Consider the following 20492-nt stretch of genomic DNA (forward strand, 5'->3'; position numbering starts at 1 on the left):
GGGGGGGGGGAGGGTATGGGGGACTTTTGGGATAGCATTGGAAATGTAATTGAGGAAAATATGTAATAAAAAATATTTAAAAAATAATAAATCCCATGGGGATGACAGTTAAGATTTACCATCAGGGATGGTCAGCCTTGGCTACCTAGCATGCCAGTCACCAACCCGGGCTACACTTAACCCTGTTACAAAACAATCAGCATTTCTGCTTGCAACAGCCATAGCCCATTCCTTCCAAGGCATCATAACCTGAAGTTCAGCATTAAACAATAATAAAAGGTTAGAGCCAGTTTCAGGAAGATACAGGGTACAAGAAAAAAATCAATTTGGGGGTAAATATGACCTTTAAGAAATTACTCAGATCTTCCGTCTGAAAAATTGCTTACATTTTTAGGCAAAATCTCTGTAAAAGGGAAGTTTTGTATAGTGAAAAGGCTTTGCTTGTGACTTCATTTCAAGTGGGAGTTCTTGGGGGTGGCAGACTGTAACTGAATAACCTTTGCCCTTCTTGAAACAACACATGCGTGTAATACATTTTCCCTCTGGATTTGCATCATTAAGAAACAAAATTTGCATATTTGAGGGCTCAGAACTTTATTTAATTCATGCAGGGTGGTCTAGAAAATAGTGTTTTGGTTTGCTCTGCTAGCTTGTTGCATTCAGAAATCTTTGTATATTCATTTTTTTATTCATTTATTAAACAACATTTTTAAAGTGTCTATTTTCCAAGAAATATCTTACTATCCAATGACTGAAGTATGAATACAAAAATATCTCTGACTTCAAAGTGAGAAAAAAAGTGGTCTTGTCAAAGATTCAAAAACTTTCAAAGAGAAACTCCAGGAAGCATGCTGGATTCAAGACACCAGCAGTGTGATCCCAAGGTTCGGTTGGTTCTCTCACACTTTTGTGTAGCAGGACTCCACGCAGCTGCCCATATTGTAATACAATCAGCTTTTCATTGTCCACATAAACTCAGCAAGCCACTTGCACCTGAGTCCATCAACCCAATAACAATAACAAGAATGTCAAGCAAAGCAATTACAAATGAAGAATGTATTTGTGAAAAGGAAGGCACAGGAAGGGAGGGAGGTGAAGGAGAGAGGCCATCTAACAGGTCAAAGTGACGAGAGGCAGAAGGGGCTGAAGAACTGGCTCAGTGCTTAAGAGGGCTTGCTGGACTCACAGAGGAGCTGACTTCTGTTCCCAGCATGCATTTTGGTCTGCTCACAGCTGTAACTCTAGGTCCAGAGGACCTGACCCTTTTCTGGCCTCCAGGAGCCACCCACTTATACATGGTGTGCACACCCAGGGACAATTAAATCCTAAGAGAGGGGAAATTATTTTTAAAAAATGCCTTATAGTGAGCACAATTATGACTTATAACCTGAACATGGTTAAAGCTCTATTTGAGCTGGAGATTCAGGTTAGACATCTTAGAAATCTCTCTGTACTCACAAGACATTTAACAACTTAAAAGCAAGTATCAGGGTACTTGGAGGGTGTAGCTCCAAGGTAAGTTGCACTGGGAAATCAAGTCCTTTACCTTTACCTGTTCTGAGACTTGCTGGCACCTTTTCAATTTAACTCTTTTTCCCTTAATAATGTGCTTAAATATGTTACTGACTTCCTATTATTTATGAGGATTTATGGTTTTATATTGCGCTCATTCTTCCCCTGACACCACTTCAATATATTTCAGTAGCTTCTTGGCTATCACAATTACCTTATTATGTCCATGTGGGTATCTTTGTCGTTGACTGTGTGCATTGTACTCTTTTCTTCACACAGTCTCAGATAGCTCTCCTTTTGCTCCCATGGCTCCTTTTGTGAGCATTCTGTCATTATTAGTCACATGTTCATATGCTACAACAAATTCTAAACATATTTGAAAACATTTTCTTCCCAAACATATTGTATTACTCTAAGCATTTTATTTAATTTGGTTTTACCTTATTTCCCTGGAGATGTACCTTCTAGAAACTACAGTCTTGCTCACTGTAGACTGCTCAGTTCTCTGCATATGCTCTCAAGATCTCTCATCCACATAAGATCCGTTCTCTTGGAACTTACCATCTCAAGACTTCAGTGACGTTGTGCCTCCCATTCTTGAGCCCTTCAGGAGTTTTCCTTGAGTTTCCTCCTGTTGTCTTCAGCTCTATAATGCATTAAGAAAAACCCAATCTGTTGATGTCTTTTTGTCTGTTGGTGTTTCTTCTAATTATCAATTCTATGTAGTGTTAAATCATGTTTAACTCTCTTCATTAAAAATGTCTTCAAGGGGAAATCTATGTGATTAGAATCTATGTGAAAAAGCCGATTGTGATTTTCTACAATTCTGTTATTTCTTAGATTTTAAAACAGCCAAGGAAAGCCGTTTTAACTATCATCTTACTGGATAGAAATTCTGTATTTACCTTCTAGCCTAGTGTTGGGTGTCACCTAGGGAAGACGTGAATCCATTTCAAACGTGGTTTACTGAAGATTGAGTTTTCTGAGATTTGCTGGTATGGTTGCTTTCTGCTTGCTGTCGCACTCCTTCCTGCCATTGGCACTGGCTGCCAGTGAAATGTGGCAGGGAAAGATCTGCAGTCACACTGCAGTCACACTGGACTCATCATGGAACCGGTTCTCAAGAGATATGGTATCTCCAGTACATGACCCCAAGTGTGGAAACACATGTAGACATGCCCTTATCTGTCTCCTGTGTGCATTAGTCTGATGTCACGCAGAGGCTGTGCATTCTAGAGACAGCAACCCCACCCCCTTACACTAGGCACTTCATCAACAATTTAATATGATGCTTAAAGCTGCACTTGTCACTTAATGAGTGAGTTTGCCTTGATCTGGTTATTCAGGATAACTGTGTCACTTACATTGAGAAAACTTAAAAGACACAAATCTTGCTTTTAACAAAACCCACCATGCCAACGGTGTTTAAGGACTGTGGTGTTCTGCAGCCATAGTCTAGGTTTATGTCCAGATCGTATTACTAAGTAGCTATGTGACCTTGAGTGAATTCATGAAATACTGTAAGCCTCATTTCCAAGAGATCAAAATAAGATAAGAGTCACATTGTACACAGTTTAGGGTGAATAGAATGAGGTAGTGCAGGTAGGTGAGGTTTTCATTTTGCAGGGGTTGTTTTAGTTTCTTCCAAGCAGTGCCAAAATCGTGACTCAAACACAAGCTTCCTGGCTCCAGGTCGCGAGTAAGGAACGAAGGGAAATGATTTATGATCAGTTGCTTTTACTTGCTCAATGCCCTGAGGATGTGGGAAGAGAAGTGGGCGCAGACTGTGGCCTTCCGTTCTATGAAAATGTATTACACTGTCATCTTCTAAGAAATACTTTTCGTTTCCTTGCCAATTTTGTATAAGTTGAAAGATATGCTGAATACTCTATAATCTTTCTTATTAAACAGTCTCCTTACAATATCTTTATTTATTTTTGGAAAATGTCATGTATGCATACAATATATTATGATCTTATTCACTTGTCCAGTGAATAAGTGCCTCAGACTCTTCCCAGGACCCAACAACCCACATATATCCCAACATCATGTATTCCTTTAAAACTGTATTACTAATAATAGCAGCCCCTGAGTCCCATTAGTGATGACAATGTGGGAATGGGACAATGACTTTTTATTTTTAATTTGGCATAAGTGCAGCATCAGAAAGAATAGAGCTATAGAGCTTGGCTTGGCCAAGATGTATGAAAATTTGAAATATTGAGAATTCATTAGAATCAATCTATAGCCATTTAATTGTTTAAGAGTAAGAGTTAACTCTGCAACTTGTTAGACTCTAAAACTTGATAACTTAAAAATATCACTTAAATTACAAATTACTGAGAAATAGTAAACATCTCTAAGCTTTCAGGGATAATCATAAATTATACTTAGTTCTCCAACTTGGAATGGGATGTTGGCAGGTCTTTGTTTTCTGTATTTGAAAAACAAAGGTAGACTCCTGTGCTACCATATCCGGATATTTTAGGCATGAAGTATACACTCCATAGAATCGACTACAAGCTACTATATTTACAGAGATGGGGTGAAAGCCATGTGCTAGCTACTGAGACTGGACTTCTCCCTCCCACATGCCCTCCTTCGTCCATCCCTCTACTTTATTTCATTTCCTTCACATTTTCCTTTTCCTCTTTGGAAGAAGGGGCAATAGAGCAGGGAGGCATACAGAGTGTGTAATGATCATCATATGCTGGGGTACCTGATTCAGGAGAATCTCTCAAGGCCAGAGATTTGAGAACATGTTAGAAACAAAATGAACAAAACAAACAAAACAAAACAAAACAAAGCAAAGCAAAGCAGTAAGACTCTGTCTCTAAGATAAAAATCTATTTTTAAATAATGTGATCATTTAAGTTTAGTCCTGATGTGGGGATAGGTACTATCAATGGGATTTTAAAAGACTGGTAAGCTTTAGTGATGCAAAAACTTTAGAAAGGATACAAATATCCAGGGTGGAGGGGGCTGTGGGATAAGCAGCTATACCACAGAGGAGACACAAGTGCTTGAGAGCATTGCTTCCACAACCAATCTTAGCTATGACACCAAGCTCAAGTTCAGAGATTCCCCAAGCCCACACCCAGCTCCAACATGTTAGGAAAACTCACAAAACTTACAAAAAAATCTGTTAAATTCACCATGAATTTCTAAGTCATTGCATAAGCAGCTGATCAAAGTTCCTATGAAGGATTTAGAGCATCCTAAAGCTAAAACCCCACGAAGAACAAGGAGTCCAAAGTCAGCTCAGTATGTTTAAAAACTAGAAAAAGATGCATGTTTCTGGGGTCAAATAAGGTGAGATGAAGAGACAGGAAGTGAGCTGAGAGGTAAGACAGGAACTGACAGCATAGACTCCATGTGCCACACAAAGCCATGGTAGGTACAGTGTCACAACTTCATGTATAGCTATAGACGTGTTGGCTGCCGCGTGTTTGTGTGATTATTCACCAACAGAGACACTGAAGTAGGAAAGATGAAGTTAGGGGATAATATATTGAGTTAGAACTGTTTTGGGGACATGTAATTTCTCCTGGATAAATTCAGCAGACAGTTGGCTGTGCAAAGCCAGAAGCGATGTCTATGAGTCAGCATGTGTGGTTATTACAGCTATGGTTTGGATGACGTCATTAGGCCTGCTGTTTACAGTAAAGAGAGCATGGCTGTTGTCTTGGAGACACCATCATTTATTCTACATTTAAGGAGCAGATAGAGGAAGGGGATGCAGTCTGTTCTGCTTTTAGGTAAAGTGAAATAAATTAGTAACAGTCACTGAGGTAAGGGATTGACTCTTAGAGACTGCATTCAAGAGACATCTCTGCACTCCCTGGGTGTGTGGTCTTGGAAATAAAATTTATTTTTGACCTTTCATAACTATAAGATGGGGTGATAGTAGTTATCTGCTTATAGGGTCATGAGACTTATGACAATATGGTAAAGTTCATAGACAGGGACTAGGTGCACAAAAAGGATTTAGTAAATGTCACCAGTGCTTATTAAGAAATCAAGGCAACTCAGTTCTGCCTTAGGTAGGGTTTTACTGCTGTGAACAGACACCATGACCAAGGCAACTCTTATAAAAACAATATTTAACTGGTGCTGGCTTACAGGTTCAGAGGTTCAGTCCATTGTCATCAAGGCAAGAGCATGGCAGCATCCAGGCAGGCATGGTGCAGGCAAAGATGAGAGTTCAACATCTTCATCTGAAGGCTGCTAGTGGAAGATTGACTTCTAGGCAGTTAGGATGGGGCTTGTAAAGCCCACACTCACAGTGACACACTTACTCCAACAAGGCCACATCTCCAAATAATACCACTCCCTGGGCCAAGCATATTCAAACAATGGCAAGTGCCCTGTTGATAGTCATCTAATTTTTTCCCCAAATGGTAACTGATTTCTTCAGTGACATGAAATAATGATCTGGGTTGATTTTGTGGTTAGGGCTGTCCAAGTGATTAACTCATTGCAGACAACTTAGTTGTATATATTGGTACCAAATATCTAATAGCTTGCAGCTTGCTCTGTATCTCTCTCTCTCTCTCTCTCTCTCTCTCTCTCTCTCTCTTCTTCCTCCTCCTCCTCCTCCTCCTTTAAATTTCCCATCTTCTTTCTTTTGCTTCCATTTTCCCCAATCTCTCTTATAGGTGTCTTCTATCATTGAGTTTCCTGTTCTCTTTTCTGTGAACTTCTGACCCCAAATGTGCTTAGTCTATGACAACTTAAACCTTGGATGGTGTTGTGTGGTTTTTGCCTGAGAAATTTATGTCTATTCACCTCAGATTCAAGAGGCAATATCAGACAAACAAATAAGAAAAAAAAAAACCCTACCTAATCCTAGCTTAGTGAAAGAAGGAGTTTACTAAAGTAACTTGCATGAGCACAGAGGATGCAGGCAGTGAGTGCATCAATGATCAGCCCACCCCAGCATGGATGGAGACCCAGAACACCTGCATCCCTACAGCCCCATGTGTAGCTTTGAAACAGCTTGACCACTCAAGAGTCATTTCCCTCTTAGTATCTGTGGATGGAAAGTTCTTGCCTGTGTCCTGTGAGTCCTATGAGGCTGCAGACAGCCTGCAGAGCCTCCTCTATTCCCTGCAGAAGGGAATGTTTCATGTCAGAGGAAATAGCTACACCACAGATGGGTGCCAGATTAACTGGAGAGAGTATTCCCCACCAAGCAGTTGCAGTAGGAAAAAGTAATCCTGCCGTGGTTAGCTAGGAATGTCTTACAAGTGACATGTGAAGAACATGGCAGGTGTCAAGCCCTGGGAGGAGGCAGCCATTGTGTCAATCTTGAGGCCACACTGATGACTTGAATTGAGCTTGAATTGTTCAGCAGTTGCATGATCTTTGACCCATTACATCACTTTTCTGTCCTTGGCTTCATCATTTGTGAAGTGAGCATAGACTTTAATTTTGTCTTAGATTTATTTTATTTTTACATGTACATTTTATTTTTACATGTATAAGCATTTTTTCTGCATGTATATTTATACACCAGGTGTCTCATACCTGCTGAGATCAGAAGGGGGAATCAGCTCCATGAAACTGGAGTCACTGATGGATGGGAGCCACCATGTGGTTGCTGGGAACTGAACCCAAGTCCTCTGCAGGAATAACAAGTGTTCTTTATTGCCAAGCCATCTCTCTGATCTCTGGGCACAGACAGAATAAACGTGGAACTCTGAGATAGTATCTTCCCACTTCTCCTTTTATATTCTGTATAAAATTTAAAAAGCGAAATAAAACAAAAAATCCTAAACTTTTTAGTTCTGGAAAAACAGAGACTAACAAAAGTCTACAAGGGCTAAAATACAAAGAGAAAAGGAGATGCATATAGAGATGACACAGTTCACTACAGACACGCAGGAAGCAGTTGCAGAAACAAAACCTCTGAAAGGAAGCACTAAATGTCTAGCTCTGGAATACCAGAAGTGCTAGGGCTAGAGTTCTCAATCTGAAGGAAGAGACCCCTTTGGGTCATCTAAGACCACTGAAAAAAAAATAGAGATATTTACATTATTGATTCATAACAGTACCACACTTACTATGAAGTAGCAGGGAAAACAATTTTGTGATCTGGGATCACCACAACATGAAGAATTAAAAGGTCACAGAGCTAGGAAGGTTGAGAAACACTATGGTCTGAGAAGGGCAGATACTGCCCAGAAGAAAGATACAAGACAGAGGTACACATCTTACTCTTGGCTACATGGGAGAGGGCTAATCAAATGCAAAAAATCTACTTCCTGAGGTGGCGGATTCATTCTGAAGCTTGAACAGTCAACAGTGACTCCAGAGGCAGGAGAAGGAACTGTGCAGAGCTGGCTATGTAAGTCCTTCTAGATTAGCATGGCTCACAGACAGCTGGAACCCATACAGAACTAAGCTTAGAAAGCAAACACCTGTACCTCTGGAGGAGATTGGAAGGCACACACAGCATCTTTCTACCAGATATGCTTGGCTGGGAAATAATGGGAAACTGAAGGATTTGATGGAGCATGGGTAGAAAGACGCCAAGGAAAAATGCACACAAATATAGCCCAAAAAAGTGATATGTACAGGAATATCGCTATGAGACCATTAGATATGCTGACCACTTATTTTAAAAAAAGAAAACAATGATGAGGAAAACCTCAAGCCAGATCGCCTCTGTGAGAAGATGATGGAGTGGTAGAAACATGAGACATCAGGGAAGTGAAGAGCTGGCAAGAACACATTTGATTTGCAGATTTGTGGAGCTCAAAGGTCATAGATGTAGGTAAGATTGGAAGATGCATAGAGGGAACTTACCCAGAGCAGAACACACAGTAAGACAGAAGTGTAGCTAATTAACAAAATAAGCCATTTCTATTGTGTTACTTGTATAAATGTAAAGAAATAGAGGCTTCAGGAAGAGGACAGTGACATCTGACCCCATGAGACATATTAAATTCTCCACCAATACCTTTGCAGGGGCATTATTAGGATAGAAAAATGTTCAGTCTAAAATCACTTTTCACTGTTCTCTGGTCACATTGCTGTAGGTCAGATTGTAGTAACAATGTCAGACAACAAAGTAGAGTAGAAAGCTGGTGACCAGAACACTAAACCTTAAAAAGATGTGGGGAACGCATACAAACAGGTTCTGGGAAACAAGATCAATGCAGACAGCTCCTGTGAAATCTAGAAGACAGCAATGGCTAAGGCACTGCGTGGGCAGATTTTAGCTTAAATGCCATCATAACCAAGTGGCTTAACTTTAGCAATTAGGAAAGGAAAGTAGACAAAGGTAAGAAAAGCCTGACACTAACTCATAATATAGAAAAATATACGAAAGTAGGAAAATCAATCAAAAGGCTGCACTTTTGAAGTGACCAGAAATGGCATTATCTTAAGAACAGAGTGAAACATTCAAACCACAAAAGGAAGTTAAGAACCTCAAACACAAGTTAATGGAAAAGGATCATGGAGAATAGCACATGAAGATTTCTGAGTAGTATATTTAACATCCCATGTTAAATTTATTGTTTTTCATACAAAGACAAACTTCTAAGGTTGACTTTGGGTGCAGTCATGAGTTAGGACTCAAGCAACATAGACAAGGACGGGAGGGTTGAGCACAGGGTCACTGAGAAAGCCCACGTGGTCAGTTCAGTTCTGTGACATCATGCGAAATAAAAAGAGGATTCCAGAACATTTCAATTGGCTTCATTGTTAAATTTGCATAATATTCTACAACATGACAATGAAGTTGTAATACGATAGAACAGTAAGGCAAAAAGGGATCAGCTGAACTTGTCTTGATGCTTGAGTTTTACCTACGTCATCAGTCAAGGATGTAGCCAAGCACCCAAAGAGTAACACACAGCAGCGAGCAGACCATCTCAGGAATGCACTCCTGGCTCATGATCAGACTGTTCAAAGGCCTCCGATTCTTTCAAGTCATTCATTACAAATACTATAATATAGTAAAACCGGAGGAAGCATACTGAGGTACCTATAAGATACCAAAACCACATTTCCATTCTTAAGTTTTCAGATTAGCACTCTTCCTAACAACAACTCATTTGTTACAAAGGTCAAATCCCTACTAGAAACAAGAGCCGTTCCTGCAAGGCAGGTTTTCCCAAGACAAGTTCAGCCCTTGACGTCACATCAGAGATTCATCTTGTGTCGGAATGATTTACTCGACACACAGAGCAATGTTTTCTACAGACTCTATAGTAATGTATACTTTAAATGTAAGCATTAATTTTCAAAGACGCAACACTCCTCCACAGCTTCCTCCTGAGAATAAGGCACACACACACACACACACACACACACACACACGGAGTTAGAGAGCACTGGGCAGGAATTCCTCAAGTCACAGAGTTACAGATTGGCATGGCATATTTCTAGAGTGTGAGTGCTGTTCAAGATTGGTGCTAAGTGCAGTTAACCACTATAGCTGGTCAGTAATTTATATTGCATATGAAAACAATCATGTTGTAGGTTATAATAAAAAACTTACATTAGCTATACTGAGATAACAAGAGAGAGCAATGGTAATTTTTGCAAATTTTATACTATTGCTTTAAGGGAGCTTACATTTCTGCCTTGTTGCGAGAGTATTTTAATGGAAAACTTTGAGATCCACTATCACATAATATTTTAGATACAAATATTTATGTCCTTTAGAACTGCTACAACATGATAACTACTTCATCAACAGCTGATAATTATACTCTAACTCTCTGGAGTGTTTTGCACATATCTCTGTGAGAAAGCATTTTAAATATAGTCCCAGGGTACACATGGTTAATATTCTGTAATTATTTCTATGTTATGCATATTGTCCAACTTGGGACCCAGAATCTCTCTCCATGCTTCATTCTTTGTAATGAACAGAAAGAAACTGTCAAATATCTACTACTTTGCCATAAAAGGGAAATTAATAGTGCTAAATAGTGTTAGTTAATTTCAACATCTTTTATTTTTCTTTACATATTATAATTATTTTACAAATATGTACTAATCTACCCAGAGATTATTACAAGCTCACATAGATGCAGATGGGAGATGTCTAGCCAGCAGGATCATAAGGAACACGCCATTGACTAAGACAGGATTCATTCGTTAGTTAAGGAATGGCACGGAAAGCTCCAGGACTCTAAAGGTGGATATGAAATCTGGTTGGATTGTGGGGGGAAAGCTCATTCATTCAGAAATCTAGAGCTCTCTGCAAGGAAATAGTAGAAGCTCAATAATGAGTCAGACAGACCTGTCTTCCAGGAGTTTATAATTGAATGAGAGACAATCAGGTCTCTACTGGCAATAAAATGATGAGCAATACATTTTTAAAATCAACAGTGATATCAAAGCCATATTACAGGAAATATACATTAAATAATAAATATTGGAAAAGCATTTATGAGATGGGTAAAAAAATCACTGAAGAGAAACTTGAAACTGACGGACAGGAACACACAACCAAGCAAATTTGAATTCATTTCCCTCATTCCTCAAGGATTCGGGAAAGTAACCAAGGTGCTTTAAGTGTGGTATATTATTAAGGTTTTAGGTACGGAAAGCTGAGATTAAATTCCAAGAAGTTTGAAAAATTAGAATTTAGGTGCTGGTGTGAAATTATAAAGAGGATTATGAGTTACACATTACTGTTGTCAACGGACTCTGTTTCACCTGAACATGGATGTCAGTAAATGTTCAGGTATAAGTTCAGGATGTGAGTGACATTTCAGAAGTTGTGAATGTATGTTTATAGTGGAGTGGCAAGAATCCTAATAACATGAGAAAAATCAAAAGAGCTCAATTGATTTTAAATTATTTGGAGGTCTAAAAGACAGTAATGTGTGTGTGTGTGTGTGTGCACATGCATGTGTGTTTGTATGTGTGTATGTGTGCATGAGTATCTGTACCTGTGTATGTATATGTGTGTGCACACATGTGTATATGTGTGTATACATTATGTGTGTGCATGTGCATCTTTGTGTATATGTGTATGTATGTGTATGTGTGTGTGCGCACACGTGTCCATACTTGCTTCATTCACATTATTGACAATCATACCTCTCTCACTAGCTTTTGCTACCTAGAAATTGCTCATGGGTAGAACATGCTTATATCAATTGGAAAGATTTGTTTTTATACTCAAATAGCTGTATGAATGCATAACAGTAAAGTCCTTCCTACCTTTCTCTCTTTTCATTCCCAGGCATAGATATTCTTCAGCAACTAGGCCTTGGAGGCAGAGATGTAAGATACACGTCATCGGTGACAGCTGTGCCGTCATTGTCATGGTCCACACCATTACCTCAGGGGGTCCATTTAACGGACTTTGGTGTCATCTTAACAGATAACGCCTATATTGAGTCACCTCTCGTGAACATTTTACCCATTAGCCTAAGACAGCCACTGACAGTATTGATTGGGTTGCAATCATTCAAAGTGAACAATGCATTTCTCTTCAGCATTCGGAATAACAACAGACTGCAGTTTGGCGTACAGCTACTACCTAAGAAACTAATAGTTCATGTCGGAGGAAAACAGACAGCAACCTTCAACTACAGTGCCCATGATGAGCGATGGCACTCATTCGCCATCACTGTTGACCACCACGTCGTCTCCATGTTTGTTGAGTGTGGAAAGAGACATTTTAGTGGAGAGACGACTTCAGACGTTCAGACCTTTGACCCTCACAGTGTGTTTACCTTGGGAAGTATAAATAACAGCTCTGCCCACTTTGAAGGAACAGTGTGCCAGTTGGATATCATGCCTTCCACGGCGGCATCTGCGGAGTATTGCAGACACCTGAAACAGCAGTGCCCCAGAGCAGACGCATCCCAAGCTGAAAGAAACCTTCCTCACACGGCAGTAATGCCCACCAGACATCCTGAGCACACTCCATTGCCCAGAGGATTTCCTGGAACAGATTCACCACAGAAGAGATTCACAGAGCATGCTTCCTTGCCAAAAGGATTTGATGAAACAGAACTGCCACAGGAGACGTTCGCTGATGGCAAAAGCGTTCCAAACAACAGAAGTAATGGTTCTGCCACGGTACATGAAAGCCAAGAGCACCAGACACCAAGGGCTCAGTTAACTTCTTTCCATTCAGGAAACATCTCCGCTGTGACTCTCCCAAACTACAGAATTCAGGCTAAAGACATCACCACCAAGGAAGAAACAAATTTAACCCTGTCAGTGGTCCATCACCTCCCTAACGAGGCAAGAATGAATGAAGAGGAGAAAATTAATCCTCTCTTCGCTGGATTCGACAACATCACCCAACACGAGGAGGCAGCTGGCCTGCCCCTGCCTAAGAAAGCATCATCTGGCTTTGCACACACAAATCAAGATACCACGAAGAACCTCGAGAAGGCTCTCACAGCAAATCTATACACCAATGAGCTCATAGAAATGGAACGGATCTTAAACAGCACCTTGTATAGAGTGATGTACGGGCCCTCGGTGGATAACCACCTTGAACTAAGGAAGGAAGGTGAATTTTACCCTGATGCCACGAATCCCATCGAAGGCAGCTATGAGCCCCAGACTTATGATTATTACTATTATGAGGATTACAACGCAATGCTTGACATGGAATATCTGAGAGGGCCGAAGGGAGACCCGGGACCTCCTGTAAGTTGGATTTCTCTTTTTAAAAATATGTTGATGCACTAACTTATCATGTATTTCAAAGAGGTATCTGGACCATACAACATAGGACAGACCGGGTCTGCTTAAGAAATGTACCCTGCCACATCGGATGACATCAGCCAGAACATAGCCCTGCCTCAAATTACACTTTGGTTTTTGATTGGTAGGCTGAAAGTTACCCAATTCTGGGTAAAATGGTGGGGAAACTATATGGTTTTCTAATTCAATTGAGATCCAACCAGGAATTTAACTGCAGAGTATAGATTTATATATATATTTTTATAAAAAAAAATGCACACTCAATGCCTAGTTATGTTAAAAGGGTATATATAAAAGTTAGATTAAGGAAAATATAGTGAATATAACAATTAAGTATTCCATTATCAAAATCACATCAAATGGATCAGGAAAGTATAATACTTGTTTTTAAATAGATGTTATTTTGTAGACAACTGCTGGGGGAAAACTACACCCTTATCATTCTCAGTGAAATGTTTTCATTTCCATGGCAAATAATGTATTTAATTATCTCTGTAATAATGTAGCCAACCTATAAGTGGATTAATATAAACTCCACCTACCTCATATAAAAATACTCAGTTAACCAGCCTACTCTGGGAATAAAAAGATAGCCTATTTAATAGAGAACCCCAAGTCAATCTAATAATATACAAACAAGTTTGTGAAACATTGGTCTAAACTTTTCAGTTCTAAATTTCCTCCATTATGCAGGTACAACTGGAGATCAACATTTGAAACTTTCTAAAATTATTTAAAACCTCATTTGAAATTGGTGTTGGTACTGCTTGTTTTTGCTGTTGATATTTGGATATCTTAAGTAATTTGCTTGTATATCTTCAAAATTTTATTTCAAATTTCTAAGTATACTAACTATGTCCTAAGGCACATTTTAAAATCATCTTATGTGTGGGGGTGTTTTGCCGGCATGTGTCTCTGTACCACATAAATGTCTGGTGGCCGGGGAGGCCAAAAGAGGGCATCCAGTCCCCTGAAGGTACAGACTGTTGTGAGCCACCCTATATGTGCTGAGAATCAAACTCAGGTCCTCTGGAAGAATATCAAATGCTCTTAAGTGCTGAGCCATCTCTCTAGCATCACCAAGATAAGTCTTTATTTCATGAAACTACAACTTGAGTCATTGGTTGAATTCTTGAAACCATAGTCTCAGATAAGATGATGATGTAATGTCTTTGGCCCATATTTTCCTGTGGTTATTACTTGAGCTGTTTCTCAATTATTCTTCCTAAGGCAAACTGATGGAAGTTACAATAAATTATATATATATATATATATATATATATATATATATCCTCTCTTTGCAGTGATTATAAATACCAATAACATGTTGGTTCTATTTAATGGCTGAGAGGCCAGAATAAACAAATAGGTGGCCACTTACTTCGCTCAGAAAGTCAATGTCATGGGATAGGCATTTATCTCCTGGTCTGTTCTGTAGAGTTCCAAGCAGTTATTCCATCTGGATTTGTAGAGCAATAATGTGCTCAGAAAACATTTCATTTAACACTGCTTAGCTTGAGGCAGATGAACAGTGTCTACTCCAAAGGAACCTACATTTTGATAAGAAATTGAATGTACATGTGTAACTATCTTGTGGTGAGGCACGGTGCATCCTGTTGGGTGCTGGAAGGGTGGCTCAGTGGTAAGAGTGAGTACTGTCGTTATCCTCAGGTCTGTTACCAGACCCACCTTGGACAGCTCACAACCACCTATAATCCATGATGCTCCAGGGGAATCTGAAACCTCTGGCCACTGAAGGCACTGCACTCATGAAGGCACACACACACACACACACACACACATTAAAATAAACCATACGCTTCTGAAGGACATAATTTCATGAGCTAAATGTGTGGGGTGAAAATAATATTTGGGAGCATGGATTCCCTGCTTGTGGCAGGTTCTTATGACAGGATGACACAGGACTGTACCTTAAGGAGTAAATATTGATGAGAAAGGCAGATTTCCCTTCTTAACATGGGGAAGACAGAATGGTAACTGCCACTCATCGATGTGGACGAGGCTCTCACTAGCCCTTCATATGCATTCTCTTGAATGAGCTTTGGGAAGTTAACACAATTGTTCCCACGTTTCATTGAAGGCAACTGAAGGCCAGAGGAGTTTGTTGTCTTGCCAGTAACACCACAGCTCATAAATGATACAGCAGGGGTCTGAATATAGATTTTCTGTCTCTGAGGTTAGACTCTTGTGGTAGGCTGAACATGAAAAACAAAACCCAAGCAAGGTGGTGACACACCGTGGAGAGTCTTGACTCTCAAACTGGTAGTTAAGACTTTACATTGCTTTCAGGATTTTGTAAGTTTCTAAGCAAGAATATTAACTTAGAAAAGTCAGTCTGGCCATGGTACCCAAAATAGATGGGCAGTTCCTGGTAACATCTTGGTGATGTGTAATTGAGACATTACTTGGGCTGGCAGAGGTAAAAATGGGAAGGTAGGATCGGGAGATCTTCTGAAAGAAGATCTATAATAGAGCTCGGGATTACTTGGCTCTAGTGCCCAAGTAAGAAGAGGGAACCAGAGATTGTTATCAGGATTTAAAGTTACATATAGGAAAAAAATAGTGATAGTAACACTTAAAATAGCAATAGGAATCTGTCCACTTAACAGCAGCAGACAGTGGTTGACTAGAAGGAAGAGGCATGGGTAATTCAGGTGAAGGAGTTGAAGAAGTAAGTCAAGGCTTGGGTGTAAATGTGAGAGTCCTCCTTACCAATACTACAGTTGAAATGCTAAGGTTGTATAATATTTTCAAAGAAAGAGCTGTACGAGAGGGCTAGGAACCAGAGCTGTGAGTAGTTGAAACTGGTGCTGAGAGAAGTGTTGTACTTATTACAAAAGCCAAGAAAAGAGCTACAGAGGCATCAGAGACTGGGAACTGAGGGAATCTCTCCTTTATCCTGATGAAAGGGCCACAGCTGAACGTTGAGAGTCCATCTTCAAAACTGTGGGAAATAGAAGGTAGATGACTCAGTGCTAGTTGGAGAGTGAACGGTGTCAGATTTGTTTTAATTCCTAATGTCTCTGTGCGAGCCCTGTGGCCCAGCCAGTTTCCCACTTTTGGATGATCACATTTTACTGTATCTCTACACAGTTCTTTCATAGTGCATTTTTAAATGTATAATTCTATAGACACATATATACATTATGTGTCTATAGAATTATACATATATGTGTATATATACATATATATACTTATTCACAGTGTGATAACCCAATAATGCATAAAATCAAGGTATTAGGTACATTTATCTCCATGTCACTTTTTGTGTGTAGAGCCTTCAAGTTCTGTCTGCTAGCTCTTCATGAAATATGTTATTGTACACTAGTCATCCTTTGTGCCGGAAGACCCAAAGACTCTTTCCTCTGTAGCAGTGCCTTTGTACAATGCGTCTTCCTCCTCACCTCTCCAAATCACTCTACTCTCTTCTTTGAGAATGCTATATTTATAATTTTAGATTCTATGCTTGAGTGGAAATACATGGTGCTTTTCTGAGTTTTCCAACTCCACCCTTGTTATGCGATAGGATTTCATTCTTATGGGTGAATAGCATACCCTTGCTTGTATTTCATATTATATGTTGTTATCCTGTCACCTCCTGGTAAGAACCTAGATTGGTTAATGCCCTCACTAGTTGCTGGCAGTGTCATGATAACCATGTGGGAGCAGGCTTCTCTCTCCTGTGCTGACTTCTTTTGCTCTGGATGTGTGTACTCAGAATAGGGAGACCTGAATGGTGACGATCTATTTTTAGGTTTTGTGGAGCATCTGCACTGCTTCCTATAATTGCTATGCTAATTTGCGTTCCTACTAACAGGAGTTTATGAGAGTTTCTTCATCTCTGCTGTATTTGGTTTTTGTTTGTGTGTGTGTGTTTATTTGTTTTGTTGTTGTTGTTTTGCTTTTTTGGAAAAAAATAACTTAGGAGAGATAATATCTCATTGTGGTTTTGATTGCATTTCTTTGAGGACTGAAAAACTGAACATTTTTTCATATGCTTATTGGACACCTGTATATCTTCTTTCAAGAAATGTTCACATAGTTGGTTGGTCCAATCTCAGAGATTATTTTGTCCTGAGCTTTCTAAAGCTCTTACATATTCTATTGCTACCTTGTCTGACTAACACTTTGCAAACATTTTCCCTTACTGAAGACTATGTCTTCATCTTCTTTATTTAAGTTTTATTTTTATTTTATGTATGTGAGTGTTTTTACATCCATTTCTGTAAGTGTACTGCATGAATGTATGGTGCTTGCCAAAGCTAGGAGCTGTGGTTAGAGGCAGTTGTGAGCCACCTCATGAGTCCTAGGAACTAAACTGAGCTCCAAGGAAAGAGCAGCCAGTACTCTTAACCACTGATCTGCCTCTCTATCCCTACATTCTTGCTTTGTAAGTCATTTATCTTTATTAGTGAGCTCCTGGTATGTCACATTTGGTATAAGACAGCTCTATTATGCCTTTATAAGAAGCATGTCCTTGGAACGGGTAACATTGTAGCATGTTATTCAGGTCCTTGCTATAATTATTTTAAAAGAACACAAAATGTTTAGTGCTTTCCTTTTTCCAAGTTAAAGTTCTCTTTTGAAGTGTGTTATAAACAAACAAAACAAACAAACAAAGGAATAAAAAACCAACTGTACTTGAGCTCCAGCCCTAAGTTGAATTTCTCCTTCCATAATAAAAATAAATTTAGGTAAAAAAATCACACAGAGAATTGCTAATTATGCTCTGTGTAAAAGCCAGATAGACTGCTGTAACTATAAGCCCTGGACTTCCCATTGCCATTACTGGCCTGATTAAAGAGGAGGCGAGGTGCAGTTTCACCTTGGCCATGCTGATTTGGATGAGGGGTTAACGTTGCTTTAAAATCGTTGTCGGCTGGGAACAGGGAATGGGGAGAGGGGAAAGAGACAAAAGGAGCTATCATGGAGTAGAAATCTGATCTAGATTTGTGAGGAAAGGCATGCTCACTATTTATCCTGCCTAATGCCTTGACGTTTGCTTCCTAAGGGTCCCCCTGGTCCGATGGGTATCCCAGGTCCGTCAGGCAAGAGAGGCCCGCGGGTGAGTAGATGGCCTTCATTCCATGCTGTTTGGTAAATGTGTAACATTCCAGGGTGGTTTCACCCCTAGTCCTGGGCAGGGTGTGCATCCGCTGGAAAGCTGCGTCTTTCCACTTAGCTCCTCCGCTGCAGCCTTCTTTACAGCCAAAGAACTCTCTGCGAAAATGTCCTGGGAATAGAATCAAACTTAGAGAGTCGTCGCTGCTCTGCGGGCTTCTCAAATCCTCCTTAGTGACAGAGCAGCGATACCAGGGCTCTAAGGTGAGCTTTGTTCGGGAAATAAAGAAGATCAGACTTCCTTCCATAGTGCATTCCTGGACTGCAGAGTGGGAAATTCTGGAGCCACCGACAGAACGGAAAGAACTGCCCCGGGAGCATCAGCAGCAGTTCCTCACGTGACACGGGTCCCATAAAAGATTTATTGCACGGCTAGAATTAGTTTCCTCCAATCCTAGAGAAATAGATGGAGATTTTTGCTAAAGAAAGTCTGTCTTCAATAAACTAGAAAAAGAATCGTGGGCCCTGAAGACAGATGCAAATGGGTTTAATGTAATTGACTTTCTTTGCACCCCCATTTATAATGTACTAAGAATATAGCCAGGTTGCTGTAAAATATTACTTTCCACTCTCTAGATTCACACGAAGTGATTATGCACTTGATGGCTAAGGCGAAGGCCATTGTGCTTTAGCTGCTTTTTGGCATTGAAACTCTGGAGTTGGTGGCCTATCAGGCCCTCCTTCAGCCCCTCCCTCAGCCCCTCCCTCAGCCCCTCCCTCAGCCCCTCCCTCAGCCCCTTCTCATCCCCTCCCCATCCCCTCCCTCATCTGCCTCATCTCCTCCCTATCCCCTCCCTCATCCCCCTTATCCCCTCCCTCATGCCTTCGCTCATCCCCTCCCTCGTCCCCTTCAGCATCCCCTCCAGTCTTTGCCTATTCTCTGCCCTGTAAGGAGAGGACGGTCTGCTTCATGAGACTACTTATTTCAGGTGCATTCCTAACTTCATGTCCTCTGGTCAGTTCTCGACCAGGAAAGTGGCAGCTTTGCAAATTCTCTCTCCCTAAATTTAATCCTGTCTGTCCACAACCAACACATCATTCCTCTTTGAGAAAAAAAAAAAAATCCCACACTTTAATTGATACAAGTTTCCCCTAAAGCCATTGTGTTGGCTCATGGCTGCACTGCTGTGTTTGGGAAATAGGATTAAACCCATTACCCTGGAGTCTACAGCAACCATTCATTCATTAATCTCCGTCTCCTTTGCTTTCTTAAGATTGCAACGCCAACGACTGTAGTATTTTCTCCTTAGTTTTATTCCTATTAGACATATCTTCAATGTCATCACTGAATTCCCTAGAACAGTCTTCTCCTGAAGAGACAAGCAATGCTTACTCCCTGTTGTCTGTTAAGATGTGTGCCTAGAGAGCACAGAAGTGAGAGAGTAAAGCCCCCCAGGGACCTGCAGACCTGGAAGCTTTCTGAAGACCATGTATTCACTGTTTCTGTGAACTTAATTGTTCCCCTTTGTGAGTAAGAATAAAGTAGCTGTCTCACGAGGTTGTTGCATGAGTTAGTAATGAGAAAGATCAAGCATAAGCATAGGTCAGGGGGCAAACAGGCTTCCCAGGAGATAGAGACGGATGATGATAATTTAGCAGTACTACAGTACAGTCAAACTGACAAATGTCCAAGTGGCTGATGGGATACTGTATGGAATACTAGACGAGTAAGATAAAGAGCATCTTTTCAAAGACATTGCCATTCTGAAACGAAATAGCACGTCATGAGGCAGGTGAAACAACACTACCATGCTTACACATCGGGTTAGAACAGCGTGGGGTGCCTGACAGCAGCACCCTAGGACTCTCACGTACAATAGTTTCAACAGAATTGTCAGGAGAGAGAGAGGATTCTTCATGACAATGAGTCCAAGGTTTGAAAAGGAGGCAGGACAAAGCAGGTTTGAGGAATGACTGGGAAAGATGTAGCAGAGTCAACGGATTATCCCATATGCAAATCTTGTCTGCAGAAAGGGACGCAGAGATTGGGGAGTGCAGAAACCAAACTATCACACATTGTGAAGCTTGTGGCTGCACAGCCTAGATGGGACAGTAAGCTGTGTGCTGGGGACAGAGGTGGCGAGTAATGCCACATCTCCAGGCAATGTATGATGTAAAGGATGGATGGAATCTGCCATTTT

At 40.4% G+C, this 20492-nt stretch overlaps 1 protein-coding gene across 2 annotated transcripts in view; it reads left to right on the forward strand.

Annotated features, from left to right (window-relative positions):
- Col24a1 (collagen type XXIV alpha 1 chain) overlaps window positions 1–20492 on the forward strand; it is a 265128-nt gene that overhangs the window by 6850 nt on the left and 237786 nt on the right. For both annotated transcript variants that reach the window (XM_021158013.2, XM_021158014.2), the window contains exons 3-4: window positions 11726–13152; window positions 18242–18295. In XM_021158013.2, coding sequence (XP_021013672.1) covers window positions 11726–13152; window positions 18242–18295 — 1481 coding nt within the window. The remainder of the gene's footprint in view (window positions 1–11725; window positions 13153–18241; window positions 18296–20492) is intronic.

The sequence above is a fragment of the Mus caroli genome, chromosome 3 (genome assembly GCF_900094665.2).
Source record: "Mus caroli chromosome 3, CAROLI_EIJ_v1.1, whole genome shotgun sequence".
Lineage (NCBI taxonomy): Eukaryota > Metazoa > Chordata > Mammalia > Rodentia > Muridae > Mus > Mus caroli.